The sequence below is a fragment of the Nelumbo nucifera genome, chromosome 2 (assembly GCF_055504915.1).
Source record: "Nelumbo nucifera cultivar China Antique chromosome 2, China Antique-T2T, whole genome shotgun sequence".
NCBI classification, from domain to species: Eukaryota; Viridiplantae; Streptophyta; class Magnoliopsida; order Proteales; family Nelumbonaceae; genus Nelumbo; species Nelumbo nucifera.
This window is the reverse complement of record NC_142650.1, coordinates 84044952-84071979: the sequence shown is the minus strand read 5'-3', so window position 1 is coordinate 84071979 and position 27028 is coordinate 84044952. Positions and strand designations below refer to the sequence as shown.

Sequence of the window (27028 nt, the reverse complement as noted above, 5' to 3'; positions counted from 1 at the left end):
AAAGCATAAACTCTACAAACTGCTAGCATGGGAATCCAACAACACATTGAGAACATTTCTACACCAATTTAATACACACACACACTATCTATCTATCTATCTATCTATCTATCTATCTATCTATCTATCTATGTATATATATATATATATAGGAGATCTGGACTCGATAAGCAGTGACCACCCTCTCATATATATATATATATATATATATATATATATATAGGAGATCTGGACTCAATAAGCAATAACCACCCTCTCAGTTTATTCAAGGGAAAATTCCCGATTAGTACCCAGTGCTTTGGGCCTAGTGCCACTTTGGTCCCCAAACTTTAAAACGCAAACTTTCAAAACATGCCAATCCAGTACCTGTCATTAACCAACCCATTAACTAACCATTAAGTGACATTTGAACAGATATAAATGCCCTTCGAGTTTCATCTAATTCCTTTGTCAATCATCCAAACTAGATGACACTCGAAGGGCATTTGTATCTTTTCAAATGCCACTTAACGACTGATTAACGGGCTTACTGGATTGGTACATTTTGAAAGTTTGGGTATTGAATTGTCGCATTTTAAAGTTCAAGGACTAAAGTGGAACTAGGCCCAAAGTACAGGGTACTAATTGAGAATTTTCCCTTTATTCAATATGTGATCCTCACTAAGACAATTCCATTTGTGTCATTCCAAAGACTCAAAAGAAAATAAAGATCAATTTGGGTCCAATAAATTTGGATCAGTGTAATTGCAACTTGCATATTCTTGCTTTATTCAGACGGAAACAGATGCTAAAAATACACAGATTTACATATGATCCAGCATAAATTTCACCTGATAAAAGGCTCTAAAAATGCTTAATTTCTATACATAATAGGTCTATATCAAGGGCCATTTGGATGAAAAATTCCACAAACATTATTAATCCTTCTCTTTCTCTTGGGCAGTATGGTTGAAAATTACAAACCTCAACTCAAATCTTGGAAGCATCTGCTGTAATTCTGCTTAAAGCGGTTGCAACCTTGGAACCAGATGGGCGGCACAAATGCTTGGAGATGAACTCCCCAGCCAATATGACTTTTCTAAGATCCACATCTGTCTTCACACCAAGCCCGTTGAGCAGGTACACAACATCCTCAGTGGCAACATTCCCAGATGCACCCTTGGCATATGGACACCCCCCAAGGCCAGAAACAGAAGAATCTATGGTGCCAATCCCTATCTGTTTAAATCAGAAAATAAGAAAGAGTTAAGAGCATATCAAAAGGAACACCCACATTCAAGGTAGAAAAACCCATCCGTGAATCTGCCACATGCACACCTTCACCCACAAGGAAACTGGGATCCTCCACTCAGTGGATCCAATCATCACACGAGGCCAAAAAATTCTTCCATAAAAGCATGAATGTAAGCCATGAGCTAGATTTTACCGAGCATTTCCAATGAATTACATACTGGATGCTCAGTCAGTTTCTTGATCAAGCCTAGGTGAATGTGCATTCATACACATGTACACATGCGTTGGTTCAAGTTAGGAAATTATAAGTCTTTATGTAATTCAATCTCACCAAAGGATGGTGCATATAATATCATATCTGAAGTGTAGTATAACCTGGACTGACTCAACTAGTGTCCTAATTAAGGTAAGTTGAAATTAGACATTGGATCAGGCTCAGGACGATGCCTGAGGTTGGTTATAGTTTACCGATTCTGGAATTGTGCATTATAGCATAGTTGACTCCATTGTCCACGGATTACACTACTATAGTATACATGCAGGAAATTCCATCAAATACTCTCACAAACTCCTCATTAAACATTCTTCAGTATTCAATTTAGAGTTGCACAAGATTTCTTACTTGAAGGGATACCAAAATATTTGCCAGAGCTTGACCATAAGTATCATGGAAATGAACAGCAAGCTTCTCAGAAGGAACAACCGCCATCACAGCTTCAAGCATTGGAACAACAGAACCTGTTCCAAAGGAGAGAACAAAGTTTATCAGAGAACTAGATAGTGTAGAGGAAAGCATCAGATAATGCTTATCATGAGGTTTTAGTAGTGTAGAGGAAAGAATTTAAATAGCAAGGGGCAATAAAAAGAACAGTAAAAACTGATCTACAATCTACAGCACCATAAGTAGTGATCTGTTGCAATTTGAAGGAAGAGATAGGGGCATATCAAAAAGAACATGGATTGAAGTAGTGAGAAACGATTTGATGGCCTATAATTAAACAATGGAACAGTGCAAGGTAGGATTCATGTACCCGACTCTGTAGAGTTGGGACATGGCTTTGTTGATTTGAGCACAGCTTAGTGGTATGATAAACTGAGAAACTAGCATTTACCTGTCCAAAGCCCGCAGAAGTAATAAATCAGTAGTAATGTATTATTACCAGGGCTCGAGTCCCCCCCCCCCACTCAAGGTCTGGTATCCATTAGCTGATATATGGACCCACCTAAATGGGCTTATTCAGAATGTTTATGCAAGTGTCCTTGTGTTAGATAGTTATGCCCTTAGCACCAATCAGATTGATGTATCTTTTGACATTTATTGTAAATGAATAAAGTACATAATTGATTCATGTCATTGTGGAGAGATTTATCGTGCCAAGGCTAACACTGATGTATCTTCACAGCCGTTGAATAGATCTGGGGAGATTTATCGTGCCCTTAGCACCAATCAGATTGATGTATCTTCATAGCCGTTGGATAGATCTGGGAGATTTATCGTGCCAAGGCTAACACTGATATACCGCCAAGTTGGTAGGGGTGGCTTGTCTCAGCTGCCAGGGTGAGACCTGAGGTACATGCAGTGTGAGTTTTCTTGAAACCCTGAACTGGACCAAAATTTCAATATTGCCCTGGACCTTGGAGATAGATGGGCAAAACTGGAATGTTACACCTGACCCCTAGACTCGATTATGGTACTGCACTAGGTGTCGGATCGGGCTATCTTTGATATGCCAATCAGTGAGATCCTTAGAGGGGGTCAAAACCTGGGTATGTTAGGACAGTCCGAGAATTCATTTGAGTGGGTGATCATAGTGACAGGATCAGCCCCTTTGTCGGACAAAGTGAATGATCGGGGATGCACTCTCTCTGATGGAAACCTAAATTGTCGGCAATTGATTTCAACCGTTGAAATTTGTTTTTGCAAAATATATTTATATAGAGATATACATATATATTATGGTTTCAAAATGTTTGCAAAAAGTTTTAATTCCCGGGATCCATGTGAGTAGAGAGTGCAACACTATTCCTTGCAGCCGAAGGAGAGGTCCTCTCTTGTCGGGCAGTATTTGATCATTATGGGCTGAGAGGTTAAGTGTAAGACCATTGAGGTTAATACCTGATGGGCTAATCTTGCATCTGCCCACAGTCCTTGGGTTTTCATAGGGTGGTTGGACCCAATGACCATTTAGTGTAAATGTTGGGCCCATTAAGAGTCCAAAGTGATGGGCTCAAGGGTTCACTGTCTCCTACAGTGAATTCGGCCAGGCCTTGTAACAAAAGTTGGACTGATCCCATGTGGCTGATGTGTAGATCAATGTTTGGGTCCCACGCCATACAAAGAAAGCCAACTGGGCAGCAGGTTAAGACGTTAAGTGAGCACATAAACTTAATGGGCCTAAAGCCCAATTCGAACTGGATTAATTAGATTAATTAAATAGGGGCGGATTTGGGTTTGGATCAACAGATAAGGATAAGAGGATAAGTCTTATCCACTTAAAGAGTCCAAATCCAAATAAAGATTTGGACCAGGAAACTCCTAATTTGATTAGGATTAAGCTGATCTTAAACTACAAATAAGATAAGGAATTATCCTTATCACTTAAAAAGTCCAAATCCAAATAAAGATTTGGATCAAGAAACTCCTAATCAGATTAGGAGGCTGCCTCTTTAAGGCTATAAATAAGAGAGCAGGGCGGACATGCAAAACACACCGAACATATCACACCAATCTACAGAGTTCTTCCCTGTTCTTGCTGCCCCTACCCAGTTCGATCTCCACTTGTGGGAGTGATGAAGAATTGTTCTTGATATTGCTTCTTGGTAGAAGAAGCAATCTGAAGTCGTGCTCACCAGCCCTCTACTCCATTCTTGCTGAAGAGCTGTCCTGCTGATCCTGCTTCACCACACACTGTCATCTTCAGTGGAAGCGGGTTTTGGTTATCTCCTTGGGCATGAACACCTTCATTGGGAGTTACTGCTACTTCGTATCAGGTATATCCCTCTCCTCCCTTTTGGTTTCAGATCTGGTCTGGTTTGGTTCAAGATTGATCCTTGAAAATGTAGTTTTCTAAAATAGGGAATGCGATTCCCAGATGAGAGAGAGAAAGTTTTGAAATTTCGCCCAACCTTCCTGCAAGGTTCGGCCATCCATATGATGGATCTCTCATCCTTTCACCTTGCCACTCCAAGGAGAAAACCAGGTACCCATATCACAATCATATAACTGCTATAACATGCATATCTGGTGGTAAGCCATGTGGTTTTAGAGATTTAGTCTTACAACTTGAATCAGAAAGAGGAGTTTTTGATGACAGTAGTGTAGGGAAACTTTTGCAGTCCCTTACAAGGGCTAGAAATAATAAACCATGACAGAAAAAACTTTTGCAGTCCCTTACAAAAGAACATTCAATATGAGGATTGAAGTAGTGACTCAGATCTGAATATCTGATACTAGGTAGATGCATCTAGGGCCATTATATCCCAAACATGTCTCATGGTTCTAAATGTCGCCAATATTTCATGCAATTTAGGAATACATCTGTTTGATAAGTTACAACAAAAATTAAACTGAAATTTTGCTAGAAACTCATTGGAGAACATAATAGATTGAAATATTGCCAAGACAGAAGGTGCACTTGTGCCACTTGCTATAGAGACAAGGATAGTGAGGATTAATATTGTAAATTTATTTCTAGTTGTACTATACATCATGTATCTTAGGGACAGATTTGTCCTTTTACTTTACATTAATATATAAATATTTTTCTCTTGGTGTGGTTAACTGACTTAGACACACCACAAATCTGTTCACATTCTTTATTTGAACTGCACTAACAGGTATCAGAGAAAGTTCAATCCTCTTGCCATTGATTTTTTTGTGTAAATTTGTGAAACCTCTCCTAAAGTTTCAAGGAAGGTAAATGCAATTATGAAACTTCAGGGGAGATTTCAGAAATTTACCCTTTCTTGATTGGAAACTGTAGATTCATTAAATATATTTCGAAGTACAACTGTCAACCCCAAGAATATGGTGTTGACCCAAGTTACATTCAGTAGTCGTACAGGACTACAGATATCTTTTAGATTTTGAACAGAAAATAAAAGAAAAATAGAAGAGAAGAGGAGAAGAGAAGAAGAGATGAGAGGGAGAACTCGTGGAAGGGTTTTAGAAGGAAGAGAGTGGTTGGTGTTGTAAGACAGCCGCCCCACCCTTTAAATTTATATACATAGTTTCATAATTGTAATAGGACTTAATGCTTACATGGCAAGACAAGACAAGATAAGATAAGATTAAAACTAATCCTACTAGGAAAGCTAACCCTAATCAATGACTTAAATCTAAATACAACTCAGGCTGTCACACAAGTACACTAATGTGGGGTCCACAATTTCCTACACTCCCCCTCAAGTTGGGAGTAGATGTTTGTCATTCCCAACTTGTATAGATCTTCCAACTTTTTTCTTGAAACAGCCTTGGTGAGAAGGTCTGCAAGCTGCATGTCAGAGGTGATGTAGGGAAGGCATACTTCTTGAGATGTAACCCTTTCTCTGATAAAATGCTGGTCCACTTCAATATGCTTAGTGTTGTCGTGCTATACTAGATTATGGGCTATATTAATGGCAGCCTGATTATCACAGTACAACATTAGGGGTTTCTCATAAACAACACCCAATTCCTCAAGTAATGATCTTAACCATAGAATCTCAGTCACACCACTTGCCATGGACTAATATTCAGCTTCAACACTGGAACAAGAAACAACACTTTGTTTCTTACTCTTCCAGGAGACCAAATTACCTCCTACAAAGGCACAATATCTAGAGGTTGATCTTCGATCATCAACACACCCAGCCTAATCAGCATCTATGTACTATTTTCATGTGGTTATTATTCTTGAACAAAATGCCTCTGCCTGGGGACCTCTTCAAATATGCTAATATCTGAAGGAATGAGAGATCCATCATATGGATGGCCAAACCCTGCAGGTAGGTTGGGCGAAATTTCAAAAATTTCCTCTCTCCTCATCTAGGAATCACATTCCCTATTTTTAGAAAATCTGCATTTTCAATGATCAATCTTGAACCATAAACCGAATCAGATCTGAAACCAAAAGCAGGAGAGGGATATACCTGATACGGAGAAACAATATCTCCCAATGGAGGTGTTCACGCCCAAGGAAGGAACCAAAGACTGCTCCCATTGAAGATGGCACAGTGTAGGATGGAGCAGAATCAGCAGTGTTCTTCCAAAGAACCAGATCCTTCACAAGAATCAGTTGGACGGCACGTGAGCACTACTTCCAATCAGCCCTTTCACAAAGGACTGATATCAAGAACCGTTCTTGATCACTCCTGTCGTGGAGATGCACTGGCAATGGCGGCGGCGGCAGGGAGAAATCAGCACAGTCTTACTGGAAGTTGTTTTCTCTCTTCTATAATCTTTTCTCTATAGGTGAGAATTGTATTTTGAGGCTGCCGCCCCCTCCTCCTTTTATAACCTTAAAAGGGATCAGCTCCTAATCCTATTAGGAGTTGCTGATCCAAATCTTATTTGGATCTAAATCCCCTTTAAGTGATAAGGATGAGTTCTTATCTTATCTGCAGACTAGATCAGCCCTTCCTGATCTTATCAGGAGGTTTCCAGATTCAAATCTTTATTTGGATCTGGACTCTTTGAGTGGATAGGGATAAGACCCTATCATATCTGCTAATCTAATCTCAGATCCGCCCCCTTCTTTAACTGATCAAATCAGCCCAGTTCGAAATGGGCTTTAGGCCCAATAAGTATATGTGCTTATTTAGCCTTCCAAACTGTTGCCCAGTTGGGCTTCCTTGTATGGCGTGGGACCCAAGCATTGATCTACACATCAACCACAAGGGTTCGGCCCAGCCTTTGTTACAATGCCTAGCCAAATTCACTAGAAAGCCCAGTGAACCCCTTGAGCCCATCACATGGAGTCTATGGGCCCAACACTTACATTAAGTGGTCCCTGGGCCAAGCCACCTTGTAACACCCAGGGACTGTGGGCAAATGCAAGATTAGCCCATCAGGTATTACCCTCAATGGTCTTACACTTAACCTCTCAGCCCATAATGATCAAACACTGCTCGACAAGAGAGGACCTCTCCTTCGGCTGCAAGGAACAGTGCTGCACTCTCTGCTCACATGGATCCCGGGAATTAAAACCTTTTTGGAAACAATTTGAAACCATAATATATATATTTATATCCGTATATAAAATATATTTTGCAAAACAAATTTCAACGATTGAAATTGGCTACCGGCAATCTTGGTTTCCATTAGAGAGAGTGCATCCCCGATCATTACCTTTGTCCGACAAAGGGGCTGATCCTGTCACTATGATCACCCACTCAGATGAATTCTCGGACTGTCCCAACATACCCAGGTTTTGACCCCCTCTAAGGATCTCACTGATTGGCATATCAAAGATAGCCCAATCCGACACCTAGTGCAGTATCATAATTGAGTCTAGGGGTCAGGTGTAACTTTCCAGTTTTTCCCACTAATCTCCAAGATCCAAGGCAATACTGGAAATCTGGTCCGGTTTAGGGTTTCAAGCAAACCTACACTACATGTACCTCGGGACTCACCCTGGCAGCTGAGACAGGCCACCCCAACACTTGGCGGCACATCAGTGTCAGCCTTAGTAGGATAAATCTTCCCAGACCTATCCAATGGCTGTGAACATTCTAAACTAACACGAGTCTCATTAAGTGTCCAATTTAAGGATATTACACAGAAACACACGACAATAACACGAATCAAATATGTACTTTATTCATTTACAATAAATGTCATAATGTACATCAATCTGATTGGAGCTAAGGGCATACATTGTCTAACAATATCCTCTGCAAGGAGGTGAATAATTCTAGGAGAGTGCACATACTGACTGCATAACTGATGTCGGGTCGTGTGAGGCAAAGATAGAGAAGTTTTCCAACTAACCGTTGGAACATAGCTTTATCTTCAAGAAGCTCTCCACCCTCTGCACTGATCCTGTGGTTCTGTTCAATAGGTGTGTCTGCAGACTTAACTCCCAACTTTCCTGTTTCTTCTAGTAGATCAAGGACATATTTTCGTTGAGAGACAAAAATCCCATGCTTGGATCTAGCTACCTCAATGCCCAAGAAGTATCGTAGTTCCCCCAAATCTTTTACCTCAAACTCTTGATGGAGTTGCTTAAGAGACTCGGTTTCACTAGTATCACTCCCTGTTACTACAATATCGTCCACATATGTTGAGGGCCCGGGAATAGGATCTCGTCACGGGTCGGTCCACGGGGAAAACCTCCTATTTTCCCTTGTTCCTTCCTGCTCGTGATGAACCTATCTTGGCACCTTCGGTGATTTGTCCAAGAGATCACCAACTCTCCTAACTCACTCTTGACTAAATAATTTGATATCTCATTCAATAATGGGGTCTCCTTAAATAGGAGATTACAAGAGTCCTAATCAAAGGGAGTCTCCTTGCTGAATAGGGAGACTTCCAGTTTTATCTTGCTAAGGATAAGATAAGCTAATCCTAATTTGATAAGCTACTAACAAGATAAGATAAGCTAAGCTAATCCTAATCCGATAAGCTATTAACAAGATAAGATAAGAAATAAGAACAATAAGATAAGAACAAGCAAAATGAACTAATCTAATCTAGATAAGGCTGTTGTTGCCGAACTGGGTAGGATGAGCATCACTCAATCCTTGTTGTTGCTGGCGGTGGGCCCAGGACCTGTTGTAAGCGAATGCGGACGTCGGCGAGGAGGGCGTCGCAGTCCTGTAAGGAGTGATCGATTGCGTCCAAACGAGTAGATCCGGCCTCGTAGGACAGCAAGCGGGGAGGATCCCTGCCGTAAACGACGCGAAAGGGAGTCATGCCGAGGGAGGAATGGTAGGCTGTGTTGTAGTAGTACTCGGCCCAAGGAAGCCATTCCAACCACCGTCGAGGTTGATCGCCTACGAAACAGCGGAGATACATCTCGATAGTGCGGTTAACCACTTCCGTCTGACCGTCGGTTTGTGGCCGGTAAGCTAATGAGTAGGCCAGGGTGGTGCCGTGTAGTCGAAATAACTCTTTCCAGAAGGCACTAGTGAAGACCGGGTCTCTATCGCTAACGATGGATTCCGGCAACCCATGTAAGCGAAAGATATGTGTAAAGAAGGCAAGGGCAACCAAAGTGTCACTGTACGGGTGTGATAGAGGAATGAAGTGCGCATATTTAGAGAAGCGGTCGACTACCACAAAGAGAACTGATTTGCCCCCTACCTTGGGAAGTCCCTCAATGAAGTCCATGGAGATGTCGACCCAGATCTGCGATGGGATGGAAAGGGGCTGCAGGAGGCCTGCCAGGTGTAGGTTTTCCCATTTGTGCTGTTGGCATGTGGAGCAATTCTGGACAAAATCTCGAATAGAAGTCTTCATACCTCGCCAATGGAAATCAATCCGGACGCGGTATAGTGTTTTTTGAATGCCCTCGTGGGTGGAGTTATGGATGCTGGTGATGATGGTGGGAATCAACGGGCAGTCTGCTGGAAGATGGACTCGTCCCTTATACAATACCAACCCGTCGTGAAGTGACCAATCGGGGTCGGCCGTGCCGGTCTAGATCTTCTGCAGTAAGAGCGACCATTCTGGGGACTGTGGTGTTGCCTTCTTAATGTCGTCAAACAGAGAAATCCGAGGTTGGGAAATGCTACATAGAACCATCGCGTCTTCTTCTCGCCTAGACAAGGCATCAGCTGCACGATTAGAGGATCCCGCCTTATATTCCACCCAGAAGTCAAACCCGAGCAGTTTGCTAACCCAATGCTGCTGAGGGGAAGTGGTGAGACGCTGCTCTAACAGGTATTTGAGGCTGTAATGATCAGTTTTGACGTTGAACGACCGCCCCCACAAATACGGCCTCCAGTGTTGGATAGCTCGGGCAAGGCCGATTAGTTCGCGCTCATAGGCTGGAAGCTTCAAATGCCAGTCAGCCAATCTGCGGCTGAAGAAAGCGATCGGGTGCCCTTGCTGCTGTAGTACGGCCCCGATACCTACTCCGGAAGCATCGCACTTGATTGTAAATTCGAGGGCGAAATTAGGTAATTGCAGGACAGGGGTTGAAGACAGTGCATTTCGCAGTGACAGAAAAGCTTCATCAGCTGCGTCGTCCCACCAGAAGGAGTTTCTCTTCAACAGGTTGGTTAACGAGGCTGCCAACACTCCATAGTTCTGTACAAATTTGCGGTAGTAACCCGTTAAACCGAGGAACCCACGTAAGGCCTTGGCGGATTGAGGTTTGGGCCATTCTGTTATAGCCTGAATCTTGGAACTATCAACTGTTACACCCTGCCCATGGATGATGTGGCCGAGGTAAAGAACCTGTCGCCCCCCGAAGGAGCACTTGGACCGTTTCAGGAATAAGCTGTGTTGGCGTAGGAGTACAAAAACGGTCCTCAGATGGTGGACATGCTCTACCCATGATTTGCTGTAAACGAGGATATCATCAAAGAAAACTAAAACAAATTTGCACAGATGGGGCTGGAATACCTCGTTCATTAGTGACTGAAATGTAGATGGTGCATTGGAGAGTCCAAATGGCATGACTAAAAATTCGAAGTGGCCATGGTGGGTGCGAAAAGCAGTCTTCTTCACGTCACCGGGAGCCATGCAAACTTAGAAATATCCGGACCTGAGATCTAACTTAGAGAAATACTGGGCACCATGCAACTCGTCCAGCAGTTCGTCCACAACGGGAATAGGGAACTTATCTTTGATCGTCCGGTCATTGAGTTCTCTATAGTCAACACAGAACCTCCACGTTCCATCCTGCTTCGCCACCAACAGAACCGGCGAAGAGAAGGGGGAGTGATTTTTTCGTATGATCCCTTGGTTCAGCATCGCTGTACATTGTTTTTCTATCTCATCCTTCTGTAAGTGAGGGTAACGATAAGGCCTGACAACGACTGGTGCTGAACCCGCCACCAAAGGAATACGATGGTCGCAAGCTCGGGAAGGGGGAAGGCCCTTCGGTTCCTGGAACAGATCTGAAAACTCGGCGAGAAGTTTTTCCATGGCTGCCGGTTCTGTCAGGAGTGCACTTGCGATGTCTTTTCTTTAACCCTACAACCGTGCCATGAAACTTGCTTGCCATTCAGGTGGAAGGTCATGGCGAGTGCGCTGAAGTTCCACAAAATCGGGCCTAGGGTAATTAACCATTTGACCCCAAGAACAATATCGAACCCATCCAATGAGAGTACAAATAAATCAACAAGAATTAGTTCAGAATTGACCTGTACTGGGACGTCCTTACAAATCCCTGGACTGTGAACTTTTTCACCATTTGCGACGGCTACCTGTAGTCGCGGCCGAAGTTCCATTGGTAGTTTTAACTGCAGGGCTGCATGTTCACTTATGAAGTTGTGTGTGCTCCCTGAATCAACGAGAATGCGCACCGGCTGACCTGCGATCTGTGCCTGTAACTGCATGGTCTGAGAGGTTTTAATACCGGTGATCGCATGGAGAGAGATCTCTGGTTCGAATGTGACGGGTTCCCCTTCCTCCTCTTGCTCATCTATGAGAAGGCAAAAAAGCTTCTTGCATCTATGTCCTGCCGAGTAGAGGTCATCACAGTTGAAACATTGACCTCTCGCTCGGCGCTCTGCCATTTCTGCCCTGGTCAAGCGCTTGATGGGAGGAGTGACCATGTTACTGCCTGTACTTGTCACTGCTCTAGAGGTGGTGGTTGTGGGAGGCTTCATTTCCCGGCTGGTAGCAGAAGAGGGGGTTGTTGCTGCTAGTCTTGGGGGCACCCACGAGTTCGGTGGACGACCCACATTAAAAATTCCGCGGCTGAGCTGCAGCTTGCGCTCAAATGCACAGGCTAAGTTCATGGCTGTGACCAAATTTGGGGGATTATGCATCTCGACATCCACTCGTAGGGGTTCTGCTAACCCTACTGTGAACATATCCACTTGCTGGTCTGGTCGCACGGAGGATGCCCTCGCGAGGAGGGTTTGAAACTGTCGCTGGTATTCAGCAACTGTTCCGATCTGTTTAAGTTTAATTAGCTCGCCCAGTGGGTTGCTGGTCAATGGGGGTCCGAACCGAAGAAGGCAATAGGATTTAAACTGGGGCCAACTGAGCCCGGGTTCTTCTTGCTCTAACCGATAAAACCAAAGTTGTGCTTCCTCTGTTAAATGAAAGGCGGCTAGGCTTACCTTGTCCTGGTCATTTGTCCGTTGATTCCGGAAGAACTGCTCGCAGCGATACAGCCAGCCTAGGGGGTCTTCGTTGCCATTGTACGATGGGAACTCCAGCCAGCTGTTCGCCGGAAGCCTCCGGCAGATCTGGCCGGCGGTCATTAGCTGCTGTCCCTCCGTCAGAGTTCCTTTCCCTGCTGGAAAGAAACATCTCCATTAGTCGTCGTAGTTCTCGCACTTCACCTTTGATGTCACGAACTTCAGAGCTGGTCTCCACGAGTTGGTGCTCGAGGTCATGGACCCTGGAAGGTAGCTGCTCCAGATCTCCCATGACGCCTTGCTCTGATACCAAGTTGTTGAGGGCCCGGGAATAGGATCTCGTCACGGGTCGGTCCACGGGGAAAACCTCCTGTTTTCCCTTGTTCCTTCCTGCTCGTGATGAACTTATCTTGGCACCTTCGGTGATTTGTCCAAGAGATCACCAACTCTCCTCACTCTTGACTGAATAATTTGATATCTCATTCAATAATGGGGTCTCCTTAAATAGGAGATTACAAGAGTCCTAATCAAAGGGAGTCTCCTTGCTGAATAGGGAGACTTCCAGTTTTATCTTGCTAAGGATAAGATAAGCTAATCCTAATCTGATAAGCTACTAACAAGATAAGATAAGCTAAGTTAATCCTAATCCGATAAGCTATTAACAAGATAAGATAAGAGATAAGAACAATAAGATAAGAACAAGCAAAATGAGCTAATATAATCTAGATAAGGCTGTTGTTGCCGAACTGGGTAGGATGAGCATCACTGAATCCTTACTGCTGCTGGCGGTGGGCCCGGGGCCTGTTGCTGTTAGACAGTTTTGTATGCCCTTAGCTTCAATCAGAATGATGTACTTTATGAGTTTATTGTAAATGAATAAAGATACATATTTGATTCATGTTCCCTTGGTATGTTTCTGTATAATACCCTTAAACTGGACACTTAATGAGACTCGTGTTAGTTTAGAATGTTCACAGCCAGTGGGTCGGTCTGGGGAGACCTATCCTGACAAGGCTGACACTGTGGTGCCACCAAGTCGGTTGGGGTGGCCTATCTCAGCTGCCAGGGTGAGACCCTAGGCACATACAGTGTAGGATTAATTGAATCTTTGAACTGGACCAGATTTCCAGTATTGCCCTGGACCTTGGAGATTGATGGGCAAAACTGGAAAGTTACACCCGACCCCTAGACTCGATTATGATACTGCACTAGGTGTCGGATTGGGCTATCTTTGATGTACCAATCAGTGAGATCCTTAGCGGGGGTCAAAACCTGGGTATGTTGGGACAGTCCGAGAATTCATCTGAGTGGGTGATCATAGTGACAGGATCAGCCCCTTTGTCGGACAAAGGTAATGATCGGGGATGCACTCTCACTGATGGAAACCAAGACTGCCGGCAGCCGAATTCAACCGTTGAGATTTGTTTTGCAAAATATATTTTATATAAGATATAAAAGTATATATATGGTTTCTAAAATGTTTGCAAGAAGGTTTTAATTCCCGGGATCCATATAAGTGGAGAGTGCAACACTGTTCCTTGCAGCCGAGGGAGAGGTCCTCTCTTGTCGGGCAGTGTATGATCATTATGGGCTGAGAGGTTAAGTGTAAGACCATTGAGGATAATACCTGATGGGCTAATCTTGCATCTGCCCACAGTCCCTGGGTGTTACAAGGTGGCTTGGCCCAGGGACCTCTTAGGGTAAGTGTTGGGCCCGTAGAGCCCATTTGATGGGTTTCAGGGGGTGCACTGTCTTTAACAGTGTATTCGGCCAGGCCTTGTAACAAAGGCTGGGCCGAACCCATGTGGCTGATGTGTAGATCAATGCTTGGGTCCCACGCCATACAAGGAAGCCCAACTGGGCAACAGTTAAGAGGGTTAAGTGAGCACATAAGCTTAATGGGCCTAAAGCCCATTTCGAGCTGGGCTGTTTATTTAGTTAATAAAGGGGCAAAATCTGAAGTGGATCAGCTGATAGGATTGGGCTTAGACCCTATCCACTTAGAGAGTCCAAGATCTAAATAAGATTTAGATCTAGAAACCTCCTAATCAGATTAGGAGATGGCTGATCTGATCTCCAGATAAGATAAGGATTATCCCTTATCACTTAAAGGGACTTCTAACCCAAATATGATTTGGATTAGCAACTCCTAATCTGATTAGGAGCTGATCCCTTTAAGATTATAAAAGAAGAAGGGGGCGGCAGCCTAATACACACAGATCATCAGGTTTTCTTTAGTGCTGAAATCAAGAAGATAGAATTCTGCTCCCTGCAAATACTCTCTTGCCGCCTCCCTGTTCTTGCCGCCCTGTTTGCCAGTTCGATCTCCAGTTGTGGAAGAAGTCAAGATTGGATCTTGACATCAGTCCTTTGAGAAAGGATTGAAAGGAAGTTGTGCTCACGTACCATCTTGCTGATTCTTGCGAAGGACAGAGTTCTTGGAGAAGAACACTGCTGATTCTGCTCCACCTGCACTACGCCATCTTCAGTGGGAGCAGTCTTTGGATCCTTCCTTGGGCATGAACACCTTCGTTGGGAGATATTACTTCTCCGTATCAGGTATAATCCTTCCCACTCCTTTTTGGTTCAGATCTGGTTCAGTTTATGGTTCAGAATTGATCCTTGAAAATATGATTTTCTAAATGGGGAATACGATTCCCAGTTGAAGGGAGAGAAAAATTTTTGAAATTCGCCCCTTATTCCGCAATCTTTTGGGCGTCCATAGGATGGATCTCTCATCCCTTCAGTTGCTACCGGTGGCGATGGTACGTCTTCCCGAGGAAGGCGTCCATAACAACATACAAAGCAAGCAAGGTTACAAAAGAATCCACTCTCTTAATAAACAAGTGTGGTCTGACTAGGCCTGCACATATCCACACCTTTCAAGGGTCATCTGAATCTGTCAAACCATGCTCTGGGGGACTGTTTTAGTCCATATAAGGCTTTGTTCAACCGCAAACCTTTTTTCTTGTCTCCGTACCATAAAATCCAGGAGACAACTGCATGTAAACTTCTTCCTGCAAGTCTCCGTTGAGGAAGGCATTTTCAACATCCATCTGATACAATGGCCAAGAGTAACTAGCTGCAAGAGATAATAGGACTTTGATAGTGGTCATCTTTGCTACTGGCAAAGATATCTTTTAGATTTTGAACAGAAAATAAAGGAAAAATAGAAGAGAAGAAGAGAGATGAGAGGGAGAACTCGTGGAAGGGTTTTAGAAGAGAGTGGATGGTGTTGTAAAACAGCTGCCCCACCCTTTAAATTTATATACATAGTTTCATAATTGTAATAGGACTTAATGCTTACATGGCAAGGTAAGATAAGATAAGATTAAAATTAATCCTACTAGGAAAGCTAATCTTAATCAATTACTTAAATCTAAATACAACTCAGGCTGTCACATGAGTACACTAATGTGGGGTCCACAATTTCCTACACATTCTAATTACAACACTGCCGAAAACATGTTCTCCCATACAATCCCTTGTTTTGCTAAAGTATCTAGTCCATTTCCTGTGATTTTTGTCCACTTGAAACCAATGTTTTCAAAATCATCCACAATTTGAATCGTACGATTCAAATCGAATCGGGGCTAAAATGATACAAATATATGTATAAATTGTTCTTTGAATTAATCGTACGATTTGTAATCAATTTGATAGCTCAACGAATCTCCTTCATCTCTAAAGTTCAATTTCCTCCTTTGAAGTGTTGGCGGGGACCAAAGTTCCTATACCACAAGAAATCTTTAAACAATTCACTTGTTTTCAACTAATGAACAAGGTTCAAAGTATCGGAAATGCCGTGTATCGGAAAGACAATTTTAATAGACATATCGGGATACGCCTTGGATACACATGTATATTGAAGAAAAATTAAGATATGCATTGGAAACACTATAAATACTTCAATAAACCATAAAAATACAACAATAACACCAAATTTAAGGCCTCAATGTGGTGTACATGCATTAAATTAGTATATTTTAATGGTTTTATGAAGAAATACATCATAGTCAATTATAATTTCATTAAAAAACCTATGCTTAACTATAATTTATAAATAATAATTCTTAAGTTTTAAGGGATGGGAAAACCTAACTATCCTATCGCACCATAAAACATGCATTTGCACAACTTCTAAGTGAAAATGTAATTAATAATTATTTCTTATTTAAATAATTATTATTTATATTCTATTTTTAAAAATTATAAAAAATAAATAAACATTATATAATATTCTCAACTTGGATTGGAATTTGATAGCAGCCTCAACTGCTTTGAAAGTGGATGATCTTTAATGACATTAAAGTTGATGAATTCATTAAAGGGTGGAATGTGATGGCAGCTCCAACCACTTTGAAAAATGTTATAGTGCAAGAAAGGTGGGCTCTTTCCAGAAGCAATAGAATTAAAATGGATTTTGGTGGCAGCTCATATGGCAACCCAGGCCCTTCAGGTATGGGGGAGTTTTCAGGGATGGGATGGGCTCTATAATATCCCTATTCTCAGGACCAATAGGGGTGGTGACTCCTTGACAACAGAAATTGCAGTTCTTGTTCAAGGATTAAGGCTATCCAAGTAGCTGAATCTAAGAGAAAAAGAGGTTGAAGAGGAGTCCATGTTGGTTGTGGGATGGATGATTAATAAAAGCATGGGACTTTGGGTGCATTCTCAGGCATGAAAGAAGTTTTGAAATTAGCTATAGCTAGAGAGGTTGAGGCCACCTTTAGGTGGGTTAACTGATCTGCAAATGCATTGGTTGACTAAACAAGGTGTATATAGGGATAAACGTTTTTTGGCCAATTTTCACACATAAAAGGAAAAGCGGGTTCAGCTCCAGCTGAGCTGTGTAATATTTCGTTACTCTATATTTCAAATTAATACAAGATATCAGTTACCTATCAAACTGTAGAGAGATTGGGCCGAATGGGCCTTAGTTATCTTTGTTTTAAGAGCATTATATCTGTTGTTAATTCTGTTGTATGGCCCCTCTTTATGGGCCTGTTTTTATTTCTTTTTAACTTTACACATATTTTTATTTCAACATAATATAATCAAATGAGAGAGATCAAACTACTCTCTTCTCTCTAAATAATTGGAGAAACTTAGTTATGGGTTCTAGAGACACTTTGAAGATAGGGCTTATGGATTAAAGGGAATTTTTTTATTTCCTTTAAGATCAATTAGGTTGGGTAGTGTTCTGGAACCTCTAGTAGGAGCGGCTGCACTTTCTCTCCTCCCATCCTATCGAGTCCTGTGAAACCCTAGTTTGGGTGGTTGAATAGTAGTTTTTTGCTTTTGGTTAGCAATTCTTGATTAGTAAAGCCCTAATTTGATTTCCTTTTGCATTTGTTCAATCAATGGAGCAAATTGGAGGAGAAAGTTGGATGAAACCACTGTTAGGAGCAGTGACCAACTGTAGAGACTATAGAGACTCTGTTAGGAGCAGTGACCAGCTGTAGAGACTATAGAGACTCTGTTAGGAGCAATGACCACTATAAAATTGGATGAAACCAATTATTTTGCCTATGTCTCAGTCTATAAAGGCATGCGTGTAGTAGAGGGAAATGGGGTTACATGACCAGAAGCAAGAAGAAACCTGCAAAGGATGATCCTAACTATGAAAGGTGGATGCAAGAAAATTACACAGTAGTGTGGTTAGTAAATTCAATGCAGCCACATATTAGTTAGCATTGTGGATGGAAACTGCAAAGGAAGTGTGGAACGGTGTCACGGAGGCCTATACCCAAAAGTTGAATGTTGCCCGAGCCTACAAATTGAAGAATGATGTGAATAATGTTATGGACGCATTCGTGGGACCCTCAACAGATTATCTAGCTAGCCACAGTTCATCTTACCTTATCCTTATCTGTTTTCTTACTCTTATTTTATCTGTAAGCAGTTTAGTTAGTCTATCTAGGAGTCTTATCTATCTTATCTGTAAGCAGTTTAGTTAGTCTTATCTAGGAGTCTTATCTATCTTATCTGTAAGCAGTTTAGTTATCAAGGAATCTTCCTACAAGGAGGACTCTTACCTCTTGTGATCTCCTATTTAAGGAGCTGAAATTATTGAATAAAGATATCAAATTTCTAGTCAAGAACGAGAGTTCGGTGATCTCTTGGACAAATCACCCTCTAGGAAACCAAGATAGGTTCAGCTAGGAAGGGGAGGAACAAGGGAAAACAGGAGCTTTTCCCCATGGACCGACCCGTGACGAGATCCTATTCCCAGGCCCATAACAACTTAGTATCAGAGCCAACCGTCATGAGAGATCTGGAGCAGCTATCATCCAGGGTCCACGAAATGGAGCATAGGCTCGTGGAAACCAGCGTGGAGGTTCGTGAGGTCAAAGACGATGTCCGGGAGCTGCGACGCTTGCTGGAATCGTATTTCTCTAACAAGGAGAGGAATCCAAAAGGGGCTGTAACCACAAACAGCCGCCGACCAGACTTGACGGAGTCGTCCGGCGAACAGCAAGTCGTCGCCCTGGTAGCCGCAGTCGTTCCCAAGTACAGCAGGCTGGAGTTCCCTTCATACAACGGCGCCGGAGATCCTTTGGGATGGCTGTACAGATGCGAGCAGTTCTTCTGCAACCAACGGACAGGGGACAACGACAAGGTAAGCTTGGCCGCATTCAACATGACAAAGGAGGCGCAGCTCTGGTTTTATAAATTGGAGCAGGAGGAACCCGGGCTCAGTTGGACCCAATTCAAATCCTATTGCCTCCTCAGGTTTGGGCCTCCATTGACGAGCAACCCATTAGGTGAACTGATCAACCTCAAACAGACGGGAACGGTGGCTGAATATCAGCGCCAATTCCAGACCCTCCTTGCCAGAGCAGCTTCGGTAGGACCGGACCAATAGGTAGACATGTTCATCGCAGGGTTAGCAGAACCCTTGAGGGTGGATGTGGATATGCAACACCCCCCCAACCTGGTTACAGCCATGAATCTAGCTCGCGCCTTCGAAAGAAAGATGCAGCTCAGTCGCGGAACCTTCACTATGGGGCGGCCTCCATCCGCATGGGCATCCCCGGAACTACTCGGAATGACTCCATCTTCAGCATCCAGCCAAGAACGGAAGCCATAGACGAGCCACATTCCAGATCAGCATCCAGTGAGGGGAGCAGCGTTGTTGCACCCCCTATTAAGCACTTGTCCAGGGCTGAGATGGCGGAACGCAGGGAGAGGGGACAGTGTTTTAATTGTGATGAACTCTACTCAGCAGGGCACAAGTGCAAGAGACTTTTCTACCTCCTGGTGGAACAAGAGGACGATGAGGATGAACCCCCTTCATTGGAACTCGATCCAGGAGGGCTAAATCATTCCACCTATCCTGGATTCCCTCCAAGACATATCCAAATTTCGAGCTTGAGGACAAGCTCGTAGTCCAGGAGGGGAGTAATGTTATGGACACATTCGTGGGACCCTCAGCAGATTATCTAGCTAGCCACAGTTCATCTTACCTTATCCTTATCTTATCTGTTTTCTTACTCTTATTTTATCTGTAAGCAGTTTAGTTAGTCTTATCTAGGAGTCTTATCTATCTTATCTGTAAGTAGTTTAGTTAGTCTTATCTAGGAGTCTTATCTATCTTATCTGTAAGCGGTTTAGTTAGTCTTATCTACGAGTCGTATCTATCTTATCTGTAAGCAGTTTAGTTAGTCTTATCTAGGAGTCTTATCTATCTTATCTGTAAGCAGTTTAGTTATCAAGGAGTCTTCCTACAAGGAGGACTCTTACCTCTTGTAATCTCCTATTTAAGGAGCTGAAATTATTGAATAAAGATATCAAATTTCCAGTCAAGAAAGAGAGTAAAAGGAGAGTTTGGTGATCTCTTGGACAAATCACCCTCTAGGACGCCAAGATAGGTTCAGCTGGGAAGGGGAGGAACAAGGGAAAGCAGGAGCTTTTCCCTGTGGACCGACCAGTGACGAGATCCTATTCCCGAGCCCATAACAAATAACCTGAGAGAGGGGGAGAAGCTCTTAGCCATCTACTTCTCCATGCTGAAATCTCTTTGGCAGGAGATTGAATTGATGGAAACTGTTGTTTGGGGATGTTCAAAGGATGCTGAAACACATAGGAAGTTGGTGGAGAGAAATCAAATCTTTTGAGTTCCTCACCGGACTCAACCCGGAATGATATTGTGAGGCAAAATGTTTTAGCTAAGGATGACGTGACTTTGTTTCAGGCATATGCTATGGTGAGTATGAGGAGAGCAGAAGACAGGTTTAGTCTGTAGACCCACAAGTTGATCACCATGCTAATGCCAGGATGAAGTCAAAGGTCAACACTAAGAAGAAAGATGTTGTTTGTGAGTACTACAAGACTAAACATACTAAAGACACCTATTGGAAGCTACATCTAGAGCTCATGCCTACCAGGTTCAAGAATGGAAATAGTGGAAAAAGGATTTTGTTAGGTGCTGCCTAACTCAGTGTTCGTAGAGTGAACCAAGCTCCCAAGGAGAGAGGAAAAACTGAAGGGGAACAGAGGGGGAAAGAAAGGGATGTTCGAAAGGAATTCCTCCTTTCATCCTTTCTTCCCCTGGTCTTTATAGCCCAGGTAAGTTGTTTACAGTATACAGTTTGTTACAAAACTGTTACAGTTTGTTGTAGGACTGTTACTTTGTTCTAGCAATCTGCAACTTGGATTAACCTCTTGCTGACGTGGCTTCTCCCTTTTCTTGTAAACTTGATATGTAGGCCAGCTGTTCCCGTGCATGGATCTTGGTTTGACGCAGCTCTTGGTCTCAAAAACCCCCCCTGGATAAGTTGGACCTTGCCCTTAAGGTCAATATGGGGAAACTGGTGTTGTAGTTATAGATAGGGTTCCCACGTTGCATCCTCTTCTGGCAGCTGTGACCAGACGGCTAAAGCTTCTGGAACAATGTGGGAGCCTTTCTTGGCCCATCTGAACTTAGTGATACGCACCGGCTCTGTTTCTAGGTCCATATCACTTAGAATTTGGGAAGATATGGTTGAGTTATAGCATCTGGTTTCAAGCATTTTTTGAGAACCAAGACATGGAAAACTGGGTGCACTCTTGAATCTGGTGGGAGATCCAATCTGTATGAAAGAGGTCCAATTTTCTCCATGATCTTGAAAGGTCCAAAGTAGCGAGGTGCCAGCTTGTTCCATCATTTTTTTTGTACTGAAAGCAACTTGTAGGGGAGCAATTTCAAGTAAACCATGTCACCGACCTGATAGTGTACTTCTCTATGATGTTTATCATATGATTGTTTCATCCATTGTTGGGCCCGGGACAGGTTCTGTTTAAGTTCCTGTAGAATGATGTCTCAATTCAGCAGGTGTTCTTCAAGTGAAACTACTACTATAGAACCCTTCTCATTGGAAATTCAGTGTAGGTGGGTCATGACCATATAATGCCCTAAAAGGGGTCATTCCCCCTAATTTCTGATAGGTAGTGTTGTACCACCATTCAGCCCAATGCAACCAGTTGAACCATTGTCTAGGCTTGGTTCCGGTGAAGCCTCATAAATATGTTTCTAAGCAACAATTGACCACCTCTGTTTTCCCATCTGACTATGGATGGTAGCTTGTGGATTTGCTTAGCTGTACGCCTTGGAGGCAAAAAAGTTCTTTCCAAAAGAGGTTGATGAAGATTGGATCTCTGTCAGAAACAATAGACTTTGGGAAACCGTGAAGACAAGCTATTTCCCAAACAAAAGTGTCAGCTACTGTAATTGCAGTAATTGGATGCGACAGTGCTAAGAAATGGTTGTATTTTGTAAGGCGATCAACCACCACTAATATTACTGATTTACCGGGAGAGGTTGGTACGCCCGTTATAAAATCCATAGAAACATCATCCCAAACTTGGCTAGGTATGGGTAATGGTTTTAGCAAGCCAGCTGGGGATTGGGCCTCATATTTGCATTGTTGACATACCTGGCATGTAGATATGTATTTCCTTATGGAATTTAGCATACCCTTCCAATAAAATTGGGATGACACTCTCTTATATGTGCATAGGACTCCTGAGTGTCCACCCATCGGTGTCGCATGGAAGTAATTCATTAGCTGGTCCAAAAGGGCTGAGTCCACTGGCAACACCATTCTACCTTTATAGAACAGCACTGACCCTTGGATAGAATACCCAGGTTTGATACCTGGTTGTTGCAACAACTGCGCTTTTATTGCTTGGAGTTCCTTATTATTGTCTGCTTCCTCCCATAATTGGTCCAATAGTGCTGTAGTGGGTTGTTGGAACACATGCAATTGGAGTATTCTCTCCAATGATTGTTTGGGTTAGAAAGCAGAAACCGCAGCCTACCACCATGGAAGAGAAAGAGAAGAAGAAACAGATTGGCACCCCCTAACACCCACCACTACCAAGCCGAGCTCTGCACGGGATTTCATCCCCAGAGATCAACCTACGCCCACCGTAGAGTTCTCGGAATAAATCCTCGTCAGATCCTACTTTCAAGCCGAGCTCCAACGTCAAAGGACTCCATTTTGGCGGCCAGTTCATCGTAACACCCACCTCTGGAGTTCCTACGCCTCCTTGCTCTGCCACCCACTAACGCTCACCATAACTCTTAACTTTCAAGATTGTTACGGATATTCCTGGCACAACCGATTCATCCTTTGGTGAGCGGGTCTCTCTCCCTGAAAAGTCTTCTTTATTGATTTATTTCTTCATATATATATGGAATCCATCTTGATCACAGGCAGAGAAATCGTGGGGTGTGAGACCCCGAAGCCAGTTATCGGCATCCACAGGTTTGTCTTCATTCTGTTCAAGCAGAGGGGGAGGCAAATAGTGAAGCCTCCAGCTTAACACAAGGAAGTTCTCGGAACAGAAAGAACGGCCTGGGGCTCCCAATAGCTGCAATTTACTTCAACACACAGAGAGAAACTGCAGCTAGACGACGATGAAGAAGAAGAAGAAGAAGAGATGCCTAAGCATAAAGAGAGTAGAGTTGGGGTACGGGAGAGTTTATTAGGACAAAGTGGTTCTGCTTCACGAGGAGTGTTAGCACTACTACTGCTTCACGAGGAGTGTCAGCACTCGGAGGTTCGTCATCAACGATGTTTCTCATCGCCGGTGAATGCCTTGGTGAAGAAGAACCCCATCCTTCTTCAAGTGAATGAAGCAAGTTTTCTCGAGTTTTTCCACCAAGGTTGCACTGTTTTGGTGCAACCCCGATTACACAATTTTGGGATCTCACATCCCACGTTGTTCTCATCCCATCCCCATATTTCCCTCAAAACAAATATGGTAAAATCAAATCCATCAAATCAAGATACTGTGTTTGCAAAAAGCAATAGTTGATGGGAATAGACCGGAGAAAAATTGAGCAAATCCATGTTTTTTAGGAATTCATAATAATCTAATCTATGAGAATCATCTGCAACCTATCAAAGTTCTTAGCCAAGATTTGGGCATTTTGGATTTATGAATTATGACTACATAGATGATTGAACAAAACATCTTATTAAATAGACAATGGAAATCCTCAATCAACAGCCCAATTTAGCACTCTAAATAACATAGTAAAAACCTTCCAGATGGATGACCAAAGGCCATATTTACCAGAAGACTCAAACCTAAACTTCTTTATTACATAAATTTAAGAAAAAGGGTTACCCAATGTTGGTCCTCTTTATCCCAGGTTTTGGGAGAGATGGACTGGATAGAAGCCTAAACTTGGCCTTTTTTTTTTTTTCTTCTGTAAAAAGAGTATGCTGCCAGACTTGAATGCAAGTTCTCACACTTGTCGGCTGACTCAGCCCAAAAAGTTACCTTGCAATAGGCAAATACATCAATATATCCCCATTAATGCAACTAATGGGGAGGGTTGGACTGGATAGAAGCCTAAACTTGGCATTTTTTTTTTCTTTTGTAAAAAGAGTATGCTGTCAGACTTGAATGCAAGTTCTCACACTTGTCGGCTGACTCAGCCCAAAAAGTTACCTTGCAATAGGCAAATACATCAATATATCCCCATTAATGCAACTAATACCCCAATAAATAATTTTTGTAGTGCTCCACAAGTGGGATTCTAAGTCCAAACTCCAAAGCAAAGGATGCCTTTGTGAAATATTTTAAGCTTAAGTTCTAACTTGATGTATTTTTAGAAAATGAAAGTGGTTTAGAACATTACCAGGTGTTCCAACCCCAATTGTATCACCAAGGGAGATTTCAAAGCAACCCATATCATAAAGCTCCTTCGCTACATATGCTACTTTTGAAGGTAGAACCGGTCCTTCCACTGGGCACCCCACAACACATGATACATACCTACCATTATTACACAAACAATTATTTCAATTATTTTCGTAACAATGATAAGAACACACAAAACATTGTATTGTTTTTTCTTCTATGACAGACTTTATGATGATAATGATAAAAGAGAAATGATACATAAAAATTAACCATAGTGTATAACATAGAGCAAAGATCAGACTTTATGATAATGAGTACAAACTGAATTTAACTTAAGCAAGCCTTATTCCAACTATTTGAGTTCAGCCGCATAATGAAATTTGTGTGCTATGTTCATTGCATGAAATGTTAGACAGTGTATGCCCTTAGCTCTAATCAGATTGATGTACATAAACATTTATCAATAAATGAATAAAGTACATTATTGTTTTATGTTTAAATTGGTGTCTATTAATTACTCTTTAGACTAGACAGTTATGAGACTCGTATTAGTTTAGAATGTTCTCAACCATTGGATAAACTTGGGGAGTTTATCCCGACAACGCTGACATTAGTGTGCTACTGAATTGGTAGAGCAACCTATCTCAGTTTCAAGGGTTGGACCCCAAGCACCGCTAGTGGGTGTTTGGAAGAAATACTGGATCTGGACTAATTTCGAGTTATGCCTTGGACCATGGAGATAGATGGGAAAAACTGGAAAGCACTAGGTTTTTGGACTGAACTATCTTTAATATGCTAACTAGTGAGATCCATCAAGGTTCAAATATCAGGGTATGTTGGGGCAGCTTGGGAAATTACTCGAGTGGATGATCATAGTGATAGAATCAAGTTCTCAAGTACTAATATGTCAAATAATTAACAAACCTATTAATATGTCAATAACAACAAAAATCTAAAATAATCAAGTTCTCAAGTACTCATCAATCAACATTAAGTTCAAGATTTCAAGTAAGCTGCAAGCCATTAATGCAATACAATGAACAATCACATAGAGTCAGAGTCATGTCATAGGCAATTTTCTTTCAAAAAAAGAGAGAGACAATTTTCTTTCAAAAAAAACATATAGACTATAAACATAGTCATAGACAATTTTCTTACAAAAAAGAGGAGTCATAGACAGTTTTCTATCCAAAAAATGAGTCATAGACAATTTTCTACAAAAGAAAAGAGTCTAATGTTTCAGCCATTCTTCAAGACTCAATCAGCATCCTCTTCATCTTCATTGTCATCTGACTTGCAGTCATCAAAATTCTCTTTCATTTCTTCTTCAACTTTAACTTCAACATCAACTTCTTCTTCATCTTCCAATTGAAGTTGTCTTGGTCTTTTTCCACTAGCTTTTGTTGCTTTTGCTTGTGAAGTTGAAGCTCTAGACCTTGTATACCTTAGTGGCTCTTCAACTCCAGAAGCACGAGCAATATCTCCCCATGTTATTGTACCATCATCAAATACCAAATCAGCTTCTGCACCATCCTCATCATGTCCTACCTCCCCCATTAACCATTAATTACTCTCATCTATATCTTTTAGTGAAATGGGGTCATTGGTGCTACGTGAGTCAAAACTTTCTTTAAGCATATGTTGAACTTAACAAATACCAAGTCATTCAATCGCTTTTGATCCAACCAATTTCTTTTCTTAGTATGAATTTGTTAATTCAAAAAATTAAAAGTGTAAATTTAAAATAATTTATCCAAAAAAATAAAAGTATTCTAGTGTAGTAGTTTGGCATACATCCCGATGCACTACATGTCAAACTTAGGACTTCCACTGCAATCTTTTGTAGATTTGGGATAGAAGCACCAAATATGGTCCACTGAATTAGTGATTAGACTAACTAAAAATATTAGGAGTGTAAAATATTAATATTAAATCAATGTTATTATTTAGCTGGTGCTTTAATCTTCCTTTGGGAAATATCCATATCAAAACCAAAACTGCCTTCTGCAGGGTAAGCTGAATGCAAAAAAAGGTGGAAATGGAGTGAAAAAAGTAGGGAAATGATGAGGTTGGCTTGGGGATTAAATGACGAAGCAGGAAAGGGAGAGGGATCTATAAGAGGGGGAGGGGAGAAGAAAGGTCATTGAAAGGGTGGGGGTTTCTCTAATTTGTTTTATGGATTTAAAAATTCTTTCGTGGAATGTGAGGGGGTTAGGGTCAGGTAAGAGAAGGATGGTGATCTGCGATCTACTTAAAAGATAGAAATCGGATGTGGTGTTCTTCCAAGAAACCAAGTTGGATGCAGTGGAAGCAGAAATAATCAAAAGTGTTTGGAGGGCCAAGTAAGGTGGGTGAGTAAATTGGCGAGAGGAAGTGTGAGGGGTATCCTAACGATATGGGACAGATCAAAATG

The 27028-nt window shown here is 42.1% G+C and overlaps 1 protein-coding gene across 2 annotated transcripts in view; it reads right to left on the bottom strand.

Annotated features, from left to right (window-relative positions):
- Positions 1–714: 714 nt before the first annotated feature.
- Positions 715–27028, bottom strand: part of LOC104590270 (hydroxymethylglutaryl-CoA lyase, mitochondrial-like) — an 83074-nt gene continuing 56760 nt past the window's right edge. For both annotated transcript variants that reach the window (XM_010248859.3, XM_010248860.3), the window contains exons 7-9: positions 24611–24747; positions 1856–1971; positions 715–1218 (exon numbers count right to left, since the gene is read on the bottom strand). In XM_010248859.3, coding sequence (XP_010247161.1) covers positions 970–1218; positions 1856–1971; positions 24611–24747 — 502 coding nt within the window. In that variant the 3' untranslated portion in view covers positions 715–969. The remainder of the gene's footprint in view (positions 1219–1855; positions 1972–24610; positions 24748–27028) is intronic.